This window comes from Podarcis bocagei (assembly GCF_964188305.1).
Source record: "Podarcis bocagei genome assembly, chromosome: 1".
NCBI classification, from domain to species: Eukaryota; Metazoa; Chordata; class Lepidosauria; order Squamata; family Lacertidae; genus Podarcis; species Podarcis bocagei.
In genome coordinates this window covers 133147941-133164971 of record NC_138125.1, presented here as the reverse complement: position 1 = coordinate 133164971, position 17031 = coordinate 133147941, and the positions used below count along the sequence as shown (strand labels likewise).

General features: G+C 45.3%; 1 protein-coding gene across 1 annotated transcript in view; it reads right to left on the bottom strand.

The window, feature by feature from the left end:
- The window catches only part of PARD3B (par-3 family cell polarity regulator beta), a 622948-nt gene that overhangs the window by 276636 nt on the left and 329281 nt on the right, over positions 1-17031 (bottom strand). The window contains exon 18 of the mRNA XM_081200610.1: positions 15429-15681. Coding sequence (XP_081056736.1) covers positions 15429-15681 — 253 coding nt within the window. The remainder of the gene's footprint in view (positions 1-15428; positions 15682-17031) is intronic.

Here is a 17031-nt window from a genome sequence, read left to right as displayed (position 1 = left end):
TAAAAAGAAAATTCAGAAGGGAGCCTGACTGTAGTTAAAAGACACGGTTCATGAATATTATACAGTGCTAGGTGACCCGGAAAAGCACTGCTTAGGACTCATCCTCCTCACACTCATCTCAACCGCCACTCTCTCACTCTATACCAGCGTGGTCCTCCATGTATTGTTGGATTCCAATTCCCATCAGCGCCAGTCATCACGACCAATAGTTCAGGAAGACGGGAGCTGGAGTTCAGCAACTTCTGGAGGGCAAGCGAAATAATGCGGGTCATTGCTGGGTCCCCAGTCCATCTTAGGGGGATCTTGCCTTTTTCAATGTCCCCGGCAGTGGGGTTTGGGAAAACTGGAGGTTTGAGTGTACCTCCCATATATTGGACTCACAGCTGTCCAGGGAGGCACAGGTCAATTCTGTGTCCAGGGCAGCTGTGGACCAGCTCCATCTGGTACGCAGGCTAAGACCCTCCCTGCCCACAGACTGACTTGCCAGAGTGGTGCATGCTCTGGTTATCTCCCACTTGGACTACTGCAATGCGCTCTACGTGGGGCTACCTTTTAAGGTGACCCAGAAACTACAACTAATCCAGAATGTGGCAGCTAGACAGGTGACTGGGAGTGGCCGCCGAGACCACCTAACACCGGTCTTGAAAGACCTACATTGGCTCTCAGTACGTTTCCGAGCACAATTCAAAGTGTTGGTGCTGACCTTTAAAGCCCTAAACAGCATTGGCCCAGCATACCTGAAGGAGCGTCTCCACCCCCATCGTTCAGCTCAGACACTGAGGTCCAGCTCTGAGGGCTTTCTGGCAGTTCCCTCATTGCGAGAAGCAAAGCTACAGGGAAGCAGGCAGAGGGCCTTCTCGGTAGTGGCGCCCACCTTGTGGAACGCCCTCCCACCAGATGTCAAAGAGAAAAACAACTACCAGACTTTTAGAAGACATCTGAAGGCAGCCCTGTTTAGGGAAGTTTTTAGTGACTGATGTTTTAATGCCTTTTTAATTTTTTGTTGGAAGCCACCCAGAGTAGCTGGGGAAACCCAGCCAGATGGGTGAGGTATAAATTATTATTATTATTGAATTTAAATCACGCTTCTGGAAAAGCCTGTGTGAAGGGCTTAAACAAGCACCTTAAAATTACTGCTGATATAAATAGGAAGGAGATTCCATAAGGCTGTAGGACCTGCTCATCCTTCTAGCAAAATGCAGGCAACATGCATACTCTGATGGAAGTCCTTTTTCTAATTGCTAGAGAGCTGAGTCTGGGCATAGTGGAAACGTCTTGGACCTAACCTGGCAGATGACAATAGGCATAAGTAGATGCCAAAGTAGGAACAGTAAGTAAAAAGGTAAAAGTAAAGGGACTCCTGACCATTAGGTCCAGTCGTGGCCGACTCTGGGGTTGCGGCGCTCATCTCGCTTTACTGACCGAGGGAGCCGGTGTACAGCTTCTGGGTCATGTGGCCAGCATGACTAAGCCGCTTCTGGCGAACCAGAGCAGCGCACGAAAACGCCGTTTACCTTCCCGCCGGAGTGGTACCTATTTATCTACTTGCACTTTGACGTGCTTTCAAACTGCTAGGTTGGCAGGAGCTGGAACCAAGCAACAGGAGCTCACCCCATCACGGGGATTCGAACCGCCGACCCTCTGATTGGCAAGCTCAAGAGGCTCAGTGGTTTAACCCACAGCGCCACCTGCGTTGGTTTAAATGAAGGCCAGGCTGCAGACCATGGCAGTTGCAACCAGCAATGGAAATGTACATTGGCTGCAGTACCCCCAGCTCAGCATGAGGTGAGCATGCCTTTAATGTGGGTGTGCAGGACTTCCATTTTGTGCCCCACTAGGTCGCCACTCTTGCATCATACAAATGAGCCATGGCTCACTATTTGAAAAGTGCTGATGTGTGAAAATCAAGCACGATAAAACAAAATGGAAGTCTTGGGCCATGAGATTCATCACCAGTTTGCCTCTGCCACAGTTCGGAATCTTGTGATGAAAGGAGAACCAGAGTAACCTGACAATATGAAACATTTATCCAGAGATAGTGGATGATTACAAGTCTGCAGGGTTTTCAAAGCATATTTTACAGATTTGTAAAATCTGACATGCTTCTAAACCGAGCAGGCATCACAGAGTGCCCAGCAGTGCAGTCCCTCCAGCAAAAACCCAGGGAAGGTAAAAAATCTCTGTTAAATAAGGAGTATCTCTACAAGACATATTTGTAATAGCAATTTCTGAAAAGGATCTGTAAGAGAACGAATTCCATGTTATTATGGCAGTAGGAACTAAAGCCAGTTATCCACTCAGAACTAGGAAGCTGCGTGCCAAATCGGTTTTCATCACCCTGTGGGTACAACACACTTCTCATGCAAATCAAGAAATTAAACAGCTTACGTAGAGTCATAGCTATAAAATTGACAAGATTTGTAACAGGACAGATTCAGAAAAAAATAAGGAAAAGGATGTGTTTGTTTCGGGAGTTGATGAAATACAAAACTGTATAGCTGAAAACAGCTTTTTAAACTTTGCGGCTGAAATTAATATAGCAAAGATTAGAGTTTATGAAAGTGAAATGTGGAAAATTTCAGAAACAGCATTGAATAATAAAAAGTCTATGTCCTTATAAAGCAAACAATCTGCATACAAGCTTAACATAAAGGGGATGCAGGATTGCACCTTATCCATGCCCATACAGTGCACAGCCAGCGCATTAGAAGCCTGCATAATTTGCCCAGTCCTGATATGAATAATTTCTGTCCTCAGAATTTGAGTACAGAGTGCATAGCTTGAGCATGCATACACAACAGTATATAAATCCATTCTTACATTGTGTCAGGGAACTGACATCGGAGGGAGAGGCGAAGGGGAGGCTCCCAGATGATGCTGGCGAAGGACCCAGCAGCAGGGGGAGAAACAGTTCAGTAGAGGGGGAAGCCAATCAGCGCAACCCCAGGGATAAAGGGGGGCAGACGGGGGAATTGGAGAGAGGGCTCCAGGACTCTTCCCTGGACATCAGTGAGGAGAGCCCAGGTCCTCCGCTACCCACGCCCTCCCTGCGCAGAAGACTCCCGCGCAGTGAGAGGAGGAGGAGACTGGGTGTCAAACAACTTTTATGTTGGAAGAGGTTCAAGAAACGCCCACTGACGGATACTGCCAGTGACTGAGGCAGCCACGATGAGAAGGGGCTGTGCAGTCAGAAAGGTTTAACAAGGCAAATTAACCGAGAAAGACACCAGCTTACGCACGAGTAACTCATACCTATTACACATTGTTTGAGGACAGTGCACAAATTACGTTTGCTTGGGGCAAGAATGTAAGGAAAAACAGTGTCCTAAAAGAACAACAATAAAAAGGCAACAACAAAATAAGCAGAAAGGCTTAAGATTTCTAGCTCTGCACAATCAAGAAGGAACGCTCTGTGGGCTTCTGGTGATTGGTTTGGTTTTAATCATCTTCATAATCTAACTTCCTATCGCCTCCTCTTTTTTGTAAGGGCACAATAAAAGGTCAACCTTCTGAAATATTTGCTAGGCCATATTTTCATGCTTGAAACAAATGTGTTTTGAAATAATTAGACTAATGACTGTATATCAGTAATAATCTTTGCTAAAAATGTCAGTTGGGCTTGAAATGACTTTTTCATTTAATCAGTGTCAGGGCACTATAAAACAAATTCTGCTTTGATCTTATTCCATTGCCCAGAGTGAGTCAATCTAACAGAAGGGGAGGAGCAGCAAAATTTATTGACACTGTACGTAATGGGGACCCTGTTTGCATGGTTGTTCTGCTTCTGTTTCTAACTCAATTACCAATTGCATGGGAGAGATATCCTGAGACACCTAGGTAAAGTTAAAGGGACCCCTGACCTTTAGGTCCCGTCGCGGATGACTCTGGGGTTGCGGCGCTCATCTCACTTTATTGGCTGAGGGAGCTGCGTACAGCTTCCGGGTCATGTGGCCAGCATGACTAAGCCACTTCTGCCGAACCAGTACAGTGCATGGAAATGCCGTTTACCTTCCCGCCAGAGTGGTACCTATTTATCTACTTGCACTTTGACGTGCTTTCGAACTGCAAGGTGGGCAGGAGCAGGGATTGAGCAACGGGAGCTCACTCCATCGCGGGAATTCGAACCACCGACCTTCTGATCGGCAAGTCCTAGGCTCTGTGGTTTAGACCACAGCGTCACCCGCGTCCGTCCCCCCCAAGACACCTACAATGCTATTTAAATGGTCAGACAACCTCTAATTCCACCACCTCCAGTACTTGAGACAACTTTTATGTGGGCAACAATGACTGCTTCACTTACACTGACCCATAATAGATCATGGAACTGTATGGGAGTTTATGATGAAAAAGACTTCAAGCTGGACCAAAACGCTCACTTTTTCTGGGTGCTCACATTTCAGAATGTCAAAGTGCCCTCCCGTTCCTGCCATTTTTTTGCCGCTCACCGTGAACTCATTTGTATTATGTTGGCGAGATGTCTTCTTTTGCGACTGATGTTGCTGACCTCATTTGTCTATGCCGCCATTTAACACATGGCATTTTTGATCAGTTTAGAATGCCACGTCTGGTGTTACGATTCCATTGGTGTGTAAGCAAAAATGAGTGGGTTGCACTAGGCAGGCAATTTAAGTGAGAATGAATGATGCCAACGAGAGCAAAGGAGCGATCTGGTGCAAAGCAGTAGCAGCATAAAAACCGTGTGAATGCTTAGCAAGATGTCTGCTTTCTTGGTAACCGGGGTGCTATTATTAGGGTTGCCATACATCCAGGAATTCCTGGACATGTCCTCTTTTGGGGGTCCTACATGCCCACCTGGGGAGAATTTCACATTTTACAGCAAATGTTCTGGATTTGTTTTTTGTTTGTTTAAAGGTTCCATGGGCAGCCATGGACACACTGAGAGCCAGTGTGGTGTAGTGGTTAAGAGCGGTAGACTCGTAATCTGGTGAACCGGGTTCTCATCTCCGCTCCTCCACATGCAGCTGCTGGGTGACCTTGGGCTACTCACACTTCTTTGAAGTCTCTCAGCCCCACTCACCTCACAGAGTGTTTGTTGTGGGGGAGGAAGGGAAAGGAGAATGCTAGCCGCTTTGAGACTTCTTCAGGTAGTGATAAAGCGGGATATCAAATCCAAACTCTTCTTATTATTATTAATCTTCTGGCTCAGCGGAGGAGCAAGCCAATCGGGCACCTGGGCCGGTGTGTGTGCCCTGCATCCAGGGGTGGGGCCAGCCACCCAGGGGCAGGACACTCCTCAGGGCCTCCGAGGGGTCTGCCTGCCTCCTCCTACTCAGCCTCCCAGCTGGGGAGGAGACAACAGGGGGACAGTGTGGAGCCTGCAGGTGCCCAAGCCACCACATCACTCCTAGGAGAGACGCAATGTTTGGGCGCGCTGCCGGCCTCACGGTAAGTGCCTCCCGGCATTTTGTCACCCTCCTCAGTGGTGACACCTGGGGCGCACCGCCCCCACGGCCCCCCTTCCTCAGTCGCTGTTCTGGCTCTGGCACTTCAGTGGCTGAGGGGCTATTGGGCAATTGCCCTAAAAAAACGCAACAACTTTTTATGTCGGGATTTTTACCTCTTGAAATATGGCAACCCTAGCCACTAGTAAAATGGAACTCTGCCCCAAACTGCAATAACCTCCAGAGCTCCCATAGCTGTTTTTGCTATTGCAAAAAAACAACAGGTGAAATTCTACCCTCTAGGTCCTTTCCGTACTACATTGTTTTCTGAAAATCTCTGTGTTACTCTTCCTTAAAATATTCACAATAGTGAAGGAAGAGGGATGGGCAGACCCCAGGGGAATCTCAAGAACAGTGCATCATGAAGCAGGCAAAATATAGCACTGTTGCACTTTTATACCAAAGTTGTATCCTTTGACAGCTTTGTTGTTGTTTAGTCGTTAACTCGTGTCCGACTCTTTGTGACCCTATGGACCAGAGCACGCCAGGCACTCCTGTCTTCCACTGCCTCCCGCAGTTTGGTCAAACTCATGCTGGTAGCTCCGAGAACACCATCTCGTCCTCTGTCGTCCCCTTCTCCTTGTGCCCTCCATCTTTCCCAACATCAGGGTCTTTTCCAATGAGTCTTCTCTTCTTATGAGGTGGTCGAAGTATTGGAGCCTCAGCTTCAGGATCTGTCCTTCCAGTGAGCACTCAGGGCTGATTTCCTTAAAAATGGATGTGTTTGATCTTCTTGCAGTCCATGGGACTCTAAAGAGTCTCCTCCAGCACCATAATTCAAAAGCATCAATTCTTTGGCGATCAGCCTTCTTTATGGTCCAGCTCTCTTTTCCCATACATCACTACTGGGAAAACAGCTTACACTATCCTTAAGATTACACACACACACACACACACACACACACACACACACACACTATTATGTTGCAGTAAAACAGCAAAAGCAGAATGTAGACTTGACTAAGGAGCTGGTCTAGAAAGGCGAGAAATCAGCCTGCAGTTCTTGCAAGTCCTCCTGTGTGACAGCCTGAGGAAGAAGGAATGAAGAAGCAGGAAAGTACATGGGAAACCTGCAAAGACTTGAAAGCAAAGTTTATTTTCCTTAAAAAGGTTTTGGGTTTTTTATTTTTATTTTAAAAATGATATAAATAGAAGACAGCCTCCTAGAGCCGCCAACTATTTTTTTTATAATATAATATAATATAATATAATATAATATAATATAATATAATATAATATAATATAATATGGCAGTTCTATTTATAGTTGCACACTTTTATAAAGTTTGAGTATTTCAGTGTGTGTGTGTGTGTAATTTTTACATCACACACATAAACACACACACACTGCTCTGTCTCTTTCTAAGTTCAAGCTCTTAGTCTCCAGTTCTTTCCTTTCCATCAAAAACAAGTTGGAAGCTTGACTATGATTTGCTCCACAAATATAGGTCATCTTATTATCAAAGTACATTAATGAGTTAGAAGGCTATACTCCCCTATGATGCGCTGGCCTAACTCGTTAACATTAATGAGATTTATGCATGTATGCTAAGAAAAGAATAGAACCCTAATTAAACAAATAAACCTTTAGCAATGTGTACATGAGCATTTTTAATATGAAAATATTCCTCTTGTCTTTGCTTTTGACAAACACTAAGCACAACTAAGGACTAATCAAAATTTAGGGGGAGGGGAGAAGGCGAGGGTGTCATAAAGCAGCCAGTATATTTTTTTTAACGATGTGACAAATGGGCCATGCATATGTTCTCAGATTAATTATTGCACCCATCCCCTTTGCCTGCAATAACTAAAATCACGGTAGTTTTATTTAACAACTGACAGTTTTGTACAGTAGATATAAATCAGACGAGAAAAATTAAAAATGAAGGCCTCACAAAACCTTTTAAACAGCTTCTGTTTATAATTTAGTCCTCCCTTTGCAGTACCAATGTGTGCATTTATTCCCATCACTTTCCCACCTACATTAAGTGGTACTAAAAAAACTAATGCACCACTGGATTCAGAAAAAAATGAGTGTATATGTATACATGAATACATGCAAAGATTAAAAAACGCCCCAGACTTTTGTGAGGGGATCCCTTTCTGGACATGACTGGTTCATGCACACATGTATTGGCCAATGGTTCCCAGTTTGGGATCCCAGCATCTATTTATTTATTTTTGTTTATAGAAGTATGGCTAAACCACCATGTTATAAAATATCAGATTGGTGCACAGCAATACATATACAATGAAACATAAATTTGTTGTTTGTGTAAATTTATGTTTCATGTACAAAAAGTATCTCAAGGATTACTGTAATAATATGACGTCAGTGGCAGGCTTTGAATGACTTCTGTGGTATGATGGATAATTACAAGAGAATACAATACTGATGAAAATTAGCATAAGAAAACGAAAATAAATAGTGTGCTAGATAGACTAAGTGGTAGAAACATGAGGGGGTGGCAGGAAATCGCTAGAAACTTAAGATGAACGTATTGTGATGTGATGTAACAAATATTGCCATTTTCTTTCCTTTTTTTTGGACAACCCTTTTGTTTGTTACTTCTTTTCAAGCTCAATAAAGCATTATAGGGTGGGAAACAAAACAATTAAAACCAGTACAAAATAATCATTAAAATGACTGGGTCAATAATTAATGCTTTACACAGAGGTGTAGGCCTACTGACATACAAGTTTTCAAGGTAAAAAAGCCAATGCAATTCTGGGCTGCATCAATAGGAGTATAGCATCTAGATCAAGGGAAGTAATAGTGCCACTGTATTCTGCTCTGGTCAGACCTCACCTGGAGTACTGTGTCCAGTTCTGAGCACCACAGTTCAAGAAGGACACTGACAAACTGGAACGTGTCCAGAGGAGGGCAACCAAAATGGTCAAAGGCCTGGAAACGATGCCTTATGAGGAACGGCTAAGGGAGCCGGGCATGTTTAGCCTGGAGAAGAGGAGGTTAAGGGGTGATATGATAGCCATGTTCAAATATATAAAAGGATGTCACATAGAGGAGGGAGAAAAGTTGTTTTCTGCTGCTCCAGAGAAGCGGACACGGAGCAATGGATCCAAACTACAAGAAAGAAGATTCCACCTAAACATTAGGAAGAACTTCCTGACAGTAAGAGCTGTTTGACAGTGGAATTTGCTGCCAAGGAGTGTGGTGGAGTCTCCTCCTTTGGAGGTCTTTAAGCAGAGGCTTGACAACCATATGTCAGGAGTGCTCTGATGGTGTTTCCTGCTTGGCAGGGGGTTGGACTCGATGGCCCTTGTGGTCTATTCCAACTCTATGATTCTATGATTCTATGATTCTAAGAGATGCCTGAATGTTAGCAGTAAGGTTGGTCTTCTGAATCGCTGCTCGAAGAAGTTTCCTCACCATGGGACCAGCCACACCGAATACCTGACTTTAAGGGGAGGCCACTCTACGCTCTGTAACACGGGGAACAGGTGGTCTCAGTGATCGAGCAGGTATAAAAGGCTCAGGGGTTCCTTAGGTTATCTTGGAACCAAGCTGTTCAGAGCTTTGACTATCAACACAAACCTGGCTAGGAAAGGCACCAAACACTGAATTTGGATGAACGTGGGTGGCGCTGTGGTCTAAACCACTGAGACTCTGGGTTTGCTGATCAAAAGGTCGGCAATTCGGATCCCTGTGATGGGGTGAGCTCCGTTGCTCAGTCCCAGCTCCTGCCAACCTAGCAGTTCGAAAGCATGGCAAAAAGTGCAAGTAGGTAAATAGGTACCACTCTGGCGGGAAGGTCAACGGCGTTTCCATGCGCTGCTCTGGTTTCACCACAAGTGGCTTAGTCATGCTGGCCACATGACTCGGAAGAACTGTCTACGGACAAACGCTGGCTCCCTCGGCCGGTAAAGCGAGATGAGTGCCACAACCCCAGAGTCGTCTGCAACTGGACTTAACTGTCAGGGGTCCTTTACCTTTTTATGTCTTCTTCTTTGGCGATCACTCGTAGCCGAGTAAGACGGTTTTAACAATGAGTCCGTAAATGACTATGGAGGCCAATTCTGGATCCACACGCCCTTCCACAGTGGGGACAGGGGTTTCCGCGTGGGAGTTGATCACGGTGTGGATTTGCGAAGCATGCCTTCCTCTTAGCATGTTTCTCTCTTGCGTCCTGAGTCTGAGTGTCTTCAAAGCCCACGACACCTTTGGTAAAGGCTGCTCTCCAATTGGAGTGCTTGCAGGCAAGTGTTTCCCAATTGTTAGTGTTCATACTACATTTTTAAAGATTTGTCCTGAGACAGTCTTTAAACCTCTTTTGTTGACCACCAGCATTACGCTTTCCATTTTTAAGTTCGGAGTAGAGTAGTTGCTTTGGAAGACGATAAAAGGCATCTGCACAACATGACCAGTCCAATGAAGTTGATGTTGAAGAATCATTGCTTCAGCACTGGTGATCACCCATATGTATCACCCATATGAAGGGAGTGGGGAATTTAATATTGAGGGCAGGGACAGGTACTGCGGACAGCATATCCAGTGGTGACTGGCACACTTCCAAAGAAACAACAGCACCGATGACCTGTGACAATGTGCTAAGGCACACAAAGGTACACACACAAAGAACCGCAAAAACCAGCTCATGGCTGCTGCGTCCCACTTGGCTGAGGGCTGTAAAAGCAGCGGGTTAGTTTAAGCCAAAGGATGACTATTATTCTACCTTACTATTACAGAGGCAACACCGCTGGCCATAAAAAAGTAAGAGGTGAAAAAGGGGACTTCATTTGATAATGAAAATGTTTCTTCTCTTCTAACTGAAATGGGGGGTGGGGGTGGGAATCAGGTGCTTAGCTCAAAGCAACACTAGCAAATCATTTAGACAAACAACAGCTACTACCTTCACACCCTGAAAGGGAAAGTAAACACAGTGGTACCTCGGGTTACATACGCTTCAGGTTACAGACTCCGCTAACCCAGAAATAGTGCTTCAGGTTAAGAACTTTGCTTCGGTATGAGAACAGAAATCGTGCTCCGGTGGCACGGCGGCAGCAGGAGGCCCCATTAGCGAAAGTGGTGCTTCAGGTTAAGAACAGTTTCAGGTTAAGAACGGACCTCCGGAACGAATTAAGTACTTAACCTGAGGTACCACTGTACTCTAAGATTGTGAGTAGGAAAATGTAATATTTCCAAAAAGAAAAAAGTGGGTACAACTCATATTAGACACTATATTAATTGTTCCTGCACACTTAACTGAGTAACACATAACAGAAAACTGTTTTCCACTGAAATACCCCTCTGCTATGTGTCAGGGCTGTTAATCAATACTGCCCCAGAAAAGCCACCATCGCCACAAACATATTCAGGCTAATTCAATTGTGGAAAGAGAGACGGTGCTACGCTAATGGCATTTCGAATATACTATGGAAACATAATACGAAATCTGGAGCCCTGCACTGCACATACATGGCTTTCCTTCTTTTCTCCACCGAATATGCCAGATATACAGTTGGGCTGTACTTTATAAAACCCAAACATCATGACTCCAGCCTATTGGCTGCCTATAGGGAGCTAGCTATTAAAAATTTCATTGGTATGGCTGCAGTCCATTAGCTAACTTACCTTCATACCCATAAAAAGTGAAGGGTAAACCCAGGATTTTTACAACCACTATCTGGAAAAGGTAATAGCGGGGCTACAGTCACATTACATTTATTATACACCATGACTCTAACAACTGCTCTGGGATCAGGCCGCAGAGCAACAGTGCACCGTGACAGATGCCGTTTTCTCTCGGTGATTTAAAAGGTCTAGCTTTTATTTAACTTAATTTAAAAAATGAAGTCAAAGCTTTGGCTTTGCAGTAAGGGAAACACACAGGCTGAGATGATTTCAGGTCAGGCAACTAGACTAACTAGGCCACAAATTAAGAACTTAATACCCATCATCCAATTCAGCAAACTCGAGAATATGCTTTCACATAATACCCTTTTGGATGAGCAAGCACTGCGTTAAGCGCAGTTAAGTACTCAGAAAGTGACAAACGGATTACCGTCTTCACACTGACCCAAATTGCGTCGGATGGGGTTGTCATAAGAATTGGAAGATTAAAGTTCCTGCTTTGCTAAGTAGAAACACAACATGCATTTTACATGGTTGTCACAGCGTGATTTGTATAATGGTGTTTCGAGGTAGGGGACGACGACACACCACACATTCAGCTTCAGAAAAGCTACAAAAACTTTTAGCAAGGAAGCAAAATCTATTTCAAAGCAGCGTCCAGAGCCTGTAACTCCACTCATTTGTAAGGCTCTAGAAACTTGATGGGACGTAGGTGGCGCTGTGGGTTAAACCACAGAGCCTAGGACTTGCCGATCAGAAGGTTGGCGGTTCAAATCCCCGTGATGGGGTGAGCTCCCGTTGCTCGGTCCCTGCTCCTGCCAACCTAGCAGTTCGAAAGCACGTCAAAGTGCAAGTAGATAAATAGGTACCGCTCCGGCGGGAAGGTAAACGGCGTTTCCGTGCGCTGCTCTGGTTCGCCAGAAGCGGCTTAGTCATGCTGGCCACATGACCTGGAAGCTAGACGCCAGCTCCCTCGACCAATAAAGCGAGATGAGCGCCGCAACCCCAGAGTCCGTCACGACTGGACCTAATGGTCAGGGGTCCCTAAGAAACTTGATAAGCTGGGGCTGCCATATTTCAAAAAGTGATTTTTGTGTGTGCCAAAGTCGTTGAGCACAGTACCAGGAAACACTTCTAACTGTCTGGGTTACTCTAAAGGCTTGAGCCCCTTCTCTCTGTGCATTTTCAAAGTCCTCATGTTTGCTTTTATCAGTGGTTGGAGCCATCTGAAGTACCACGTTGCCCTTTTGTACTTAACACCCTTTTACAACCGGAACTCAGTTCTGGCACCTCTCAGATGGGCACCATTGCCATTCTAAGAGGGAGGCGTTCATAGTGAGTTCCTGCACCTCATCTTCTAGAAAAACAGCGCTGTTGACATGTACGGCAAACATTTGCTGTATAAAATGTGGATCACAGCTGGCCATTCAGAAAAAATAAATCATGCCAGAGGCTTAAGGAGTGCAAGTGAGCAGAGTTATAAGCAGATACCGGAGACAAAAATTTGATCGGCTCACAAATAAAGCTGGAGAGAAGTGAATCAACTAAATGTGAGGATGCAGAAGAAGCAGAGAGTTCGTAACACAAACCCAGAGAGCATCTGTGCAGTAATCTCCAGTACTTTCTCTACACTCTGGGTCACCAGATGAAACCTAGCACCATGCTCCAAGTGGGAGAACACTGTCTTATGGTCATGCTCATGGCCATGCGCAGATTGTCTACAATACAGTGCCCCACAGAAAGGCAGAGAATCAGCTCGATGCTTCGCAGTGGGAGGAAATGAAATGCTCACCCAGAAAGCAGAATAACGGCAAGATTTAGAAACACAAACTCCATGTCTGAAATGCTGAGCATTTTGTACAGCAAGCATCCTGAGATGCCCATTCACATAGAACAGACATGTTCAACCAGTCGAACGGGATCAACAGGTAGATCCTGGGTGATCCTGGTAGATCATGGGATCCTTATCAATCGCTTGGGGTGGGGAAACAGGGAAGGAATGTGTTCCCCTCACCCTTCTCTATGTCGCGTCATGTGGGCAGTCATTTGGCGCTTGCTGAAGTTGATTGTGGATACGATGACTGTCTATTTTGGTGTGTGCGTGTGTTTGATGTTGATTTTCCAGTTAGTGATGTATGGCATTTCCCTTTAGAAAAGCTCCACAACTCTGGTACATGGGCGTACGAAGTGGGGGGCGGAGGGGGCTAGCCGCCCCGGGTGCCACTCGGGGGTCGGGGTGACAAGATGGCCCCTGCCTCCCCCCAGCTGTAGAGCGGCCGAGGGCGCATGCAGTCCATATGAGCGCCGCTCACATGGTGTCCGTACGGGCTGCCACTCTCGCAAGGCAACCGTACAGGCTGCCACTCTCATGCGCCATCCATACGGGTGCCTGTACGGGCTGCCTCTCAAATGGCAATCATATGGGCTGCCACGCATGCACACTCCATATGGGATGCTGCACAAATGCAGTGCATACGGGATGCCGCACATGCGCAGTCCATATGGGCTGCCGCACACACGGACTCTGTGCGGGTTGCTGCTCACGCGGCAGCCCATACGGTCGCTGTACAAGTGGCAGCCCATACAGCTGCTGTGCGAGAGCAACAGTCCATACGGACTGCGCATGTGCAGCATCCCATATGGAGTGCGCATGCGCGGCATCCCGTACAGTTGCTGCTCATGCGCACTCCGTACGGGCTGCCCCGCCCCTCGGCATCCCACCCTGGGTGCTGGAGAGGGTTCCTCCGCCACTGCTCTGGTCTCTCCTCCCCCAAAAAACGAAAAGCTCAACAACTTTGGTCAGTCCTACCCCCAAAAAAACCTCAACAACCTCTCCTTCCACACCCCCACGTTCCTCCTCCCTCCAATGACAATGGGTAGATCACTGCCAGTTTTTTTTATAGATCGCAGTCTCTTGGGAGTTGGACGTGACTGACATAGAAGAACTACTGGGAATTAGGGCAATCAATTCCCCCCCTTCCTATTGTAATGTCACTGGGTTCCACTCAAGAGGGTCCCTAACTCTGTGTGTGCGTGCATTTCAGGGTTGCAGAATGGTTGGTGCTACAAAAGGGACACTTCGGATCCTAGCCTTTCTGCATGGAAGTGCAACTGTATAGAACATCGTTGGTAATGTTCTTCCAGGATGAAGGGCACACTGATAAAAGGAAGGAACTTAGTGGGAAACATGTAGCCTGAAGACCTGTGTGAAACCAACTCCTTAAGGACACTTCCTATGCAACCTTTTCCAAGATGCGAAAAACATCCATCATCTTTGGCAGACGCCGCCTTTTCCTTTCATGTCAAATTAGAGAATGCACATTCCTCTCTGAGCTTCCCTGTGCCCTTAGATCTTATAGTAGTGCTTAGCTATGATCCCCTTCTCTTTCTACTGATATATGACACATTATTTTCCATGATGGCAACGAATCCACTGAACACCATCTCAAGAGAAGAGCACAAAAGCTCCGGTCTTACAGACATTTAGACATTTATTATTATTATTATTATTATTATTATTATTATTATTATTATTATTATTATTATTATTTTGCCAAGCCTTATTTGGCTAAATGTAGTTTATCCTATACAGTGGTACCTCGGGTTACATACGCTTCAGGTTACAGACGCTTCAGGTTACAGACTCTTCTAACCCAGAAATAGTACCTCAGGTTAAGAACTTTGCTTCAGGATGAGAACAGAAATCGGGCTTCGGCAGCATGGCAGCAGCAGGAGGCCCCATTAGCTAAAGTGGTGCTTCAGGTTAAGAACAGTTTCAGGTTAAGAACGGACCTCTGGAACAAATTAAGTACTTAACCTGAGGTGCCACTGTATAGTTAAACAGCTTTGTTTGTTGTGACTTGGCTTTTTTTTTGCTAAAAAAAGAAAGTAAGTTAGGAAACAAACTTTATCGAAAGAATTAAGAGGCCTGTGTTGCAAACGCGCATTCCTGGTTTCGAGTTTAATTGCTGAATAAAGGAAACTAGCAATCAAAGTGGCCTTTTGTCAATAGCAAACGTGGTTCAATGTGGTTCAGTGGATATTGTGCTTGGCTTGTAGAAGAAAGACTATCAGTTACAATCTGTCTGGGGAAAGCTCTCCTTTCCTGAAGGAGCACCTACTCTGTATGCAAAATGATTCCAGGTTTAATGCCTGTCATCTAGATAAACACCAGGCAATACTTCTGTTAGAAGTTTAGTGCAGAGAACACCGAGCGTGAAGGACAAAGCATCTGAATATTTTCCTAACTTGAGTCGGCGGTAATAAAGAAATAAATATCCATCTAGCATAATATTAATTGAGTCGGCGGTAATAAAGAAATAAATATCCATCTAGCATAATATTAATTGATGGAGAGAGTAAAACGTATTTTACCTCAACATGGCACCCAAACCTTTCTTCTTTGTTTTTCTTTCTGGATCTTCATTGTCTTCCTTCTTGTCCTTTTCTTTTGCTTTAGATTTGAGCTTCAGATTTGCTTTTTTATTCTTATCTTTCATTTTTTCTTTTGCCTTCTTGTGTTTCTTCGCCTTGGCTTCCACATCCTCTAACTCAACCTTCATGTGAAGGGCTGATTCAAAGTTATGAGCTTCCTGATCCGAGAGAGAGCTTTTATCAGACGGACCATCTGCAGCAGGAGAAGGATAATCAATAAGTACAAACAAGAGGTGTTTATGATGAACACATGGAAATTGCAGGGTAGTTGTCCATGTGCGGTGTCCTATAATATACGTTCACCGAATAAAAAGGGCTATCAAACATAGCCAGTTGATTTCAGTCAGACTTTGTTGCAAATTAATAAAAGACTCATTATGGGTTCTTATTTCCTAGTTATTCCATTTGATAACAGGTAGAGAGGGAAACACACTGCTGGTATGCATTCTAGGCTTGTTGACCCTTCCCAGTTTTAAAAATACAGTTGTACCTTGGTTTTTGAACAGAACAGCCTAGTTTTGGCTCCCGAACAATCGAAGTGACTGTTCCGGTTTTCAAACATTCTTTCGGAAGCCGAACATCCGACGGGGCTTCTGCGGCTTCCGATTGGCTGCAGGAGCGTCCTGCAGCCAATCAGAAGCCACGCTTTGGTTTTCAAACGCTTTGGAAGTCGAACGTTCGATTTCCAAGATACAACTGTACAGATATACTCCCTTCTGGAACACCCACAGTCATGGGTTATTTCAGTGACGGAGAGCATAACTAAACCTCAATATTTATGAGTCCACATTTTGTGTATGCAACCGGACCAAGTTATTTGGCAGCTTTCCAAAACTCCTGGTTGGGTATTGCAACACATGGCTTTTCGTCTGGTGGGCTGCATCTCGCAGCTAGGTGGTCTAAGGCAGAAAGCGCCCCTAACCCCTTACTTATGTCTGTCCTGTTCCCCACAGGTGAAGAAAGGGAACAAAGGAAAACAAAGAACTATACATAAAAATCAAAAGTAAATGGGAACATGGGTGGCGTCCAAGGGGAAATGAAGGGGACATGTACATAAACGCTGTGGAAAGCTATCCATTCAAGTTGTGTAAGCTGCTTGGGACATATTGAGCTTCCTGGGTCAGCTGAGGCTGAGGCAACAGGCACCCCCTAAATTACAGCCATGGGTCGAGAGATGCTGTTCATTTATGAGGGTTCCTCACCATATGGTCCAGGGAGGACCAAAGCAATGGAACTCTGTGGAGGCCGGTCTACTAGGACAGGTGGGGCACTGCCCATCCTAAACCCTCAAAGGATGCTTAAGATCACAGCCTCCAGGAACCTCCAGAGTAACATTTGTAGACTCCCTATGCATTGTTAGTCACTTGCAAACCTGTCCTAACCCTTGCAATTCACTACTCTCAAAGATGGAATCTACTTTCCCTACAGAGGAAAGGACAACTCAATTTCACAGGCTCCGCGGCCTGTGAAACTGACTGTACTAAACCAGGCAAAGTCTCCAAAGCATGGAGAAGGGAAGGGAAGATGGAGAGAGAGAAGGTGA